At 37.0% G+C, this 7,395-nt stretch overlaps 1 protein-coding gene across 4 annotated transcripts; it reads left to right on the top strand.

Annotated features, from left to right (window-relative positions):
• The first annotated feature begins 6 nt into the window (after positions 1 to 6).
• LOC109244636 (casein kinase 1-like protein 3) lies at positions 7 to 6,664 on the top strand. 4 transcript variants are annotated; one of them, XR_002070716.1, is made up of 17 exons: positions 7 to 309; positions 419 to 459; positions 1,115 to 1,184; positions 1,288 to 1,436; positions 1,889 to 1,984; positions 2,079 to 2,149; positions 2,342 to 2,403; positions 2,567 to 2,630; positions 2,736 to 2,820; positions 2,932 to 3,058; positions 3,190 to 3,266; positions 3,504 to 3,558; positions 3,798 to 3,937; positions 4,094 to 4,256; positions 4,391 to 4,403; positions 4,515 to 4,587; positions 5,394 to 6,664. XR_002070716.1 is itself a non-coding variant. In XM_019411755.1 (16 exons), the coding sequence occupies exons 1-14, from the start codon at positions 234 to 236 to the stop codon at positions 4,247 to 4,249; spliced, it is 1,269 nt and encodes a 422-aa protein (XP_019267300.1). In that variant the 5' UTR covers positions 7 to 233; the 3' UTR covers positions 4,250 to 4,256; positions 4,391 to 4,403; positions 4,515 to 4,973. The 4 variants fall into 4 exon arrangements, 2 of the variants coding, with proteins under 2 accessions (XP_019267300.1, XP_019267299.1); XR_002070715.1 differs by having other exon boundaries at positions 4,391 to 4,587; XM_019411755.1 differs by lacking the exon at positions 5,394 to 6,664 and having other exon boundaries at positions 4,515 to 4,973.
• The last annotated feature ends 731 nt before the right edge of the window (positions 6,665 to 7,395 follow it).

Below are 7,395 nucleotides of genomic sequence, written 5' to 3'. Positions count from 1 at the left end.
CCCCCCCCCCCCCCCCCCCACACACACACACAAACTCCGCCGTCTTTTTCACCGGAGAATCCTCACGTTCTTCGCCGGTGTTATTCGTTTTTCTAGAGATAATTCAATTACAAATCCTTCTTTTATTTGTGTATTTCGATTTGCGACTATTCCGAATCTTCAAAAAAACACCTTTTGTATTTCATGATCTGGAAGAATCTGATCTGATCTAATCTGAGCCGTCGATCTAAGCTATGGAAAGGATCGTCGGAGGTAAATTCAAGCTTGGTCGTAAAATCGGTAGTGGATCGTTTGGTGAAATTTTCCTCGGTAAGTGTAATTTATATGTTTCGAGCATTATTTTATTAATTGAGCTTGGATATTTTTAAATTTGATGTGATTTTTGATAATTATGTGTGGATTTGTATTGTTTTTGCAGCTACGCATATTGATTCGTTTGAGATCGTCGCCGTCAAAATTGTGAGTTTTTATTTTTTTATTTTTAAATTTGCTTAAAGGCCTTGAATTTTGTTGATTTTGTTTTATGTTTCCTTTTTATGTGATAAGTGCTTTTTGTATCACGAAGGTAAACTAGTTAAGTCTAATTATTATTGGAATTTTGTACTTCCTTTGTGGAGTCCTCATCATGTGCATATGAGATTAAAGACAGCTATTTAGCACCCGGAGAAGTAGCCTGGTGGTCAGTGAAGTGGGAGGAGAACCATAATACATGTGCTGGCGGGAGGTAGTAGGTTTCCGGTGGAAGTGTTAAGATGCGTACAAGCTGGCCCAAACACCATCGTTATAAGAAAAGAGAGAGCTTAAAGACAGCTATTTGTGGAGTCTCTCTGCTATATATGATAACTAGAGTTTGTTAACTATTTTTTAAATGCAATCTTACTAATTTTTCCTAGCCAAAGCATTTAATTTATTAATCGCGGACTCAGATTTCCTTGATTACAGTTATAGTAGGATGATCTTGGAGTATTTTCACGGTTTTCTGTGTTTTTTTTCTTTCTTTTTTTTTCCCCCTTTATTCCACTGGTTATTTGCATTATTAGTAACTTTTGCTTTTAATGTTATGGTATTCACATTTTGCTGGGATCTAACATGAGAAAATAAAAACTTTTTGCAGGAGAATAATAAGACTAAACATCCTCAACTTCTGTACGAGGCCAAGTTGTACAATATTCTCCAAGGAGGAAGTATGTTTTTTACTGATTTTTTTGGGTGATGCTGATGTATATTTTGTGCACTTTATGGTCAGAAATACTGATAATGTGTAATTTATTATCTGTACTTTTCTAGGTGGTATACCACATATAAAATGGTCTGGTGTGGATGGTGATGACAATGTTCTGGTCATGGATTTGCTGGGTCCTAGTTTGGAAGATCTCTTTGTCTACTGTGACCGGAAGCTCTCATTGAAGACTGTTTTAATGCTGGCTGACCAGATGGTAACAACGGTTTCCCTCAACATTCTTATAACATTTGTGTGACTATGTTTCTGTACAATTAGAACCTGTCTGCCAATAGCTGCTATTTCTACCTATTGGACTCCCTCCTTCCCAATATTCTTATCCATTATGGTTCTCAGCAATTCTTTTTAAGTAAAATTGTTGGGGATACAGTCTAACATAACTGCACCAAAGTCTATGTTTGATCTGTCTGATTTTTGTGTCAATGATTTTCATGTCACATAGATATTGGAGAAGTATTAAATCTTAATATATTTTTAAACAGAACAAAAAGATTGGTGCCTTTCTAATAAATTCTTAGGACTTTTGCAACATGTTCAATTTATTGTTTGAACTTTCTTTTGGTTAAATTAAGATTGTTTGAATTTCTTGCTGGCTTTTCCTTTTTAGCAGCTTGGCTAATCAGGTTCTTGTGCGTCTCCTATTATCAGATTACCAGAATTGAATATGTACACTCTAAAGGCTTTCTACACAGGGATATTAAGCCTGACAACTTTCTGATGGGTCTTGGTCGAAAAGCAAATCAGGTACTCTACATTCCACCTCTTTTTATTGGTTTTATTGTTTTGTTTCTTTTTCTTTTATTCTGATTAAATACTATTCTCATTGTGTAAATTTCAGGTTTATATTATTGATTTTGGTCTTGCTAAAAGATATCGTGATGCGACTACAAATCGCCATATTCCTTACAGGTATTAAGTTTTTAAATCTTCTAATCTGAACTAATTTCATCCTTATCATTTACCTTTAAGCTTCCAGGTACTCTCATGAGTGTTGATGCCTGATTGTAATTTTGTTTGGTCAAAAGTTCGAAAAGAGAACCTCGATCAGTCTTTGAAATGCAGCATTATAGATCTAATTTTAGTATCTTTTCTTTTATGCAGAGAGAACAAAAATTTAACGGGAACTGCACGTTATGCCAGTTGTAATACTCATCTCGGAATTGGTAAGCACAGATATTCTTTTCCTTGCTTGTTTCTCTCTCCCCATCATATCGCCCATAAAGAATTTGGAAAGAAAAATAAGTAACCATTATCCTGCCTGTGAGAAAGAAAGCTATTAAAACAGAACCTCTCTTAACATTTAAATCATTTTTGTATGTTATACAGAGCAAAGCCGGCGGGATGATTTAGAATCTCTTGGATATGTCCTACTTTATTTCTTGAGAGGCAGGTGCGTGTTTTTTTCAATTAGATTAAACCTTTTTTTTTCTCTTTGGTCCTTCTACATGCACATGTATCAAATATTTTTTTGACCAATATATTGGTTCTTCAACAGCCTCCCATGGCAGGGTCTAAAAGCTGCCACAAAGAAGCAAAAGTATGACAAAATATGTCAAAAGAAGTTATCAACTCCTATTGAGGCACGTGTACACTGAATAGCTTCCCTATCCACTGCTCATTTTGTCTTCTTTTTTTTTTTAACAGTATTTTTAAGGTTCTTATTCTGACTCTTTGACTGTTTATCGGTGAAGGTTTTATGCAAGTCTCATCCCGTTGAGTTTGCTTCGTATTTCCATTACTGTCATTCGTTGACATTTGATCAACGGCCTGATTATGGATTTTTAAAGCGCCTATTCCGTGAGCTTTTTACCCGTCAAGGTATGTGTAAAAATTAAGCTACATCAAGTCGTTGGACAATACCATTGTTCTCTGTTAAAATATCCTACTGAGCTGATAACATAAAAATCCGTTGGCAGAGTTCAACTGACACGCTTCTATGTGTCATGCAGGATATGAATTTGATTACATATTTGATTGGACCATCCTAAAGTACCAACAGGCACAAACAAGTAAACCACAGCACCGGGTATCGTTCTTAGCTTGTCATATTTCCTGAATTTATTTTGACTATGATTAGTCACTTCTCAATTTGATGACCCAGAATACTTTTAGCTTCTACATTCTTGTTACTTCCTTAAATAAATATTTCCGTTTCAATGGTCTGAATAATACAGTTTTTAGTCAAGGATAGCTGCATGAACTAGGTTTTGTAAAAGTTTTGATTTTTTCCAGCTTTTTTTGAACTAGCGCTGTTATTTTGCAGCAAGTTGTCGGTGAGAGCAGCCGGGCAATTCCAATGGATGTTGAAAAGCGTCAAGGTTAGTAACTGAGTCTCTTACCTTTTCGTGATTGTGGCTTGCATTCTCTGGATTCTACCAGCCAAAATTGCTTTCCATATTCTGGGTTGAGTGGTTATAATCCAGCATTAAAGTGTAAAGGACTGGCAGATAAATTAAAGATAGAAGTATGCTGGTGGAAACATACTTGCATTTTTTGGATGTCAAGTCACTTTCTGTTGTTGTAATAAGGCTAATTTGCTGAGCTGTTCCTTCTACAGTTTCTACCGGCAACAATGGACCTTATGTTGCTGAGGTGACTGATCGCATAAGACTGAACAATCCTTCCAGTCCTGGAATCCGTATGCAATTTAAGTCACCAACTAACAGGAATTTAACTTCTGCCAATCTTGAGAGAAATGTAAGTAGTAATACTTTTTCATAGCCTTGTTTCAGATAAAGTTTTCTTCGCTTTTAGCATTGTCTGTTTACCATGTCTTCTTCTTCTTCTTCTTCTTATTATTATTATTATCTCAGCCCAAGTAGGCTTTTCATTAACTTCCCTTTCATCTTGTAGGTACTAAGTAGTGCACACATGCCATCTACTTCATTAGCTCCTGTTTTACCAAGAGCAAACGCCACAAAACCTGCATTACCTGCTGAAACAACTCATGATGGTGATAATGGCAGCAGCTGGATTTCCTCCTTGCGACGTATTTCTTCTGCGAAGTGATGAAAAGGTACTTTTCTTCCTCTACTCTATTTTCCTTTGTCTTTGCTTTGGGGACGTGTGGCATATTCCTGAACATCGCAATTGTGATTGTGAACAAGAAGCATTTCAATTCATGATAACAAGCCTTTCTTTCCTTTTCAGGATTAAGATGAAGGTGAGGCTAATGTGCTGTCCAATTGGGCAGCTCATCCTTATTCTCTGATTACAAGCTTGTATGGATTATTCGGGTGGCTGATCATGGCCCTGATTTTCGCAATTTCACAAGGTGAAGAGGGTGTGGACTGAGCTGGACATGAGAGCATATGGCAGCAGCTGTTGGTCTTTTTTTGGGAGCTCGGGTTAGATATTTTTCCTAAGATGACTATAAACGAATTGGTCCATCCTTGCATTAAGATCAGGGTGGCTCCTGTCCGCTGAAAAATGAAGCACTAGCGACATCTTATGTCTCTTTTTCCATGTAAAATAGATCATGTGATTTGTCAAAAATTGTGCAGTTCCTTTTGTGCATACATTGGTGGTTATTTTCTTCACTTGATTCATTACTCGCAAAATTGCATGTGTTGTAATCTTTATCGCTTAATCTTGTGGTGAGCTAATGAATTGTTTCAAACATGTTGATAATGGTATTGTATCTCGGAAATTTTGAGAAGTTTGGAAATGTGATATATCAATGGCAGCACTTCCTGTGCTCTCATCAGGAGGAGTGTGAAGTTGTGATGTAAAATTTGATTTATGGACTTATCTTTCTCCACCAACCGTCCCACTCTTACGTTTAAGTCTTATTGTTCTTTTGAATCCTGTTGCCATCTGGTCAAAATAGGTGAGCTTGTCACCAGGTAATGTTATATTGCTAGTTTTGACTTGGTAATTTCCTGTGAGTTGATAGAGTCTGATAGTAGTAGCTCTTTTACATCTTTATGTTCTATAATGTTCCAAGTCTTGGTTAAGATGATTCCTTTATTGACAATAGGCAGTTTTGACCTCTCCCAGATACCTTAGTGCATAGATACTCCTGGACCATGACTAGCCTTCAAAATATTCGGTTTACAATAAGTCTGACCAAAGAATAATGTTCGTTGGCTATTTTGATCAAGTTATTTGCAATCAGCTTCTCAATTATGAGTCATACTTTTGCAATGTGCAGGATTTCCATTTGAAGATGATATGCTATGAGATGTGGTTTCAGTCAGAGTCATGGCTTCCTTGGATTAGATCAAGTTCAGAAGAGCAGGAAGTAGTGATTGCATCGTTTCGTTGATTGTGCGATGGATCTAGTATGTAATGGACAAGTATCCACCAGCACCATATCATTAAACAAATCGAATGGTTCCTTCAGCTGGCTGATAACTCTGGGTACCTTGCTGCCTTAGCTTTTATTCCTTCTCTCGAATGTCTTGCGAAAGCTAGACTTGCTAGGCTCGAGAGGAAGTTACACTGACAAACTGTATGCCTTCTCAAGTGTGATCGGGTAATATCTGCTATAACCAAGAAGCTTATTGAAGCTGCAGAAGGGGAAAAACTAGGGTCCTCTTAATTGGCTTGAACTGAATCTCAGGTCCTTCTTGACTTGTCAGGACCTGGACTGGGAGCTTCAACATCTAAATTTTGTGCTGATTTCATTCTCAGCAAGGTTATCCCCTGCTGTGCTGCTGCAGGAATAATTGATTAGACATTCAAGTCCTAGGATATATAGAAATCAATAAGTGGCTATGAGCGGTGAAATCCTGTCTCGTTATCTGCATAACTGAGTAGTTTTTGCTTGGCCCCGCCACCCATTTCTACAGTTTCATCATTTATGTCTGTGTTTGCACCCTTGGTGCCGACATGGTTTGTGCAGTGGTTTAATAGGCAACTTATATCATCGGTCTCCTGACCAGAGCCACTGGACTCTCTTTCAAGCGGCGTCTTTCCTGTTTCCAATTCATAGATGCCTGCCTGTCTATTCTACTTAGTTCGATATTTCAGCTGGATCTTGGAATTCTAACAGCGCTCGTGCTATCCAAAGAGTGCTACTTCTGTTTTCTAAATATGGAATCCTGACGTCTCCTAGTCTGTGATGGCATTCTAACAGACTAGATTTGGGGGAAGCTAATGCTCTGTGCTCCGACACTGTAGCTGATCACGCCATTAACGGCAATGCAGGGTGAAAATTTGTCAATCTATGATAACGGTATAGCTCTCTGCGATGGCATTTGTTTACCGTGAAAGTACCTTTTTTTGTTTATAACTTCAGTAGGAGGACGATTCTATTTTTTTGCATAAAACACAGGATAAAACATTTTGTTGAATTTTTACAAAAAATTTGAAAAAGGAAATTTTGAAATAAAATTTTCACGTGTTCTTTTGAAGCAAGTACTCATGTATTCTCCTTTTATCCAATCTTTTTCTTTGTTTGACTACAAGATTATTCAGTTATGGTTGGCGAGGCTCTCACGTAATTCCCCCTGCTTGAATACTGAGTCAACAACTCTCCATTAAGCGCGAGATATTCTTCATACGTCTAATTCTTCTTTTGTGCTTTTTTCACATTTAGCCCGCTTTAGAAACTATTTAATATATATATATATATATATATATATATATATATATACATATANTATATATATAAAATCTATATTTTTCGTCTATTATTTTGAGAGCAGTTATACAATGTCATATCCCTTCTTTTCTTGTTTGTTTGAAATATTGTTTAGATGTTCTAATATGTATGAACCCTTAGGGGTTGGCCTGGTGGCAATAGACTTGAGCCTTGGAGTGTGCTCCCTTTCAAGGTCTCAAGTCCGAAACCCACTGGGTGCTAACAATTTCTGAGGGCAATCAGATTGGGTAAAAATCTGAATTAATCGTGGTGTACTTGCGGGAAATTCCTTGCCGAGGGCTTGTGCACCCCCGGGATTAGTCGGGGCTCTTAGAGACTCGGACGTTCGGTGCAAATAAAAAAGAATGTTCTAATATGTATGAAAACAAGAAAGTCATTTATACAATTACCACCGTATAGTTTATAGTTGGATGGTATTTCTTAAAGAGCTTTTTATCATGATGAATTTGTCAGCATTTTATGTGGCGTGAAAGAAAGTGACTTTACGTATTATTTCAATGTAATTAGCAGTAGTAGAAGAGAATATTTTCATGTATATGCAACAAGA

Source organism: Nicotiana attenuata, unplaced genomic scaffold, assembly GCF_001879085.1.
Source record: "Nicotiana attenuata strain UT unplaced genomic scaffold, NIATTr2, whole genome shotgun sequence".
Lineage (NCBI taxonomy): Eukaryota > Viridiplantae > Streptophyta > Magnoliopsida > Solanales > Solanaceae > Nicotiana > Nicotiana attenuata.
The sequence above is the reverse complement of the archived record's forward strand: the minus strand, read 5'-3'. Positions and strand labels throughout refer to the sequence as shown.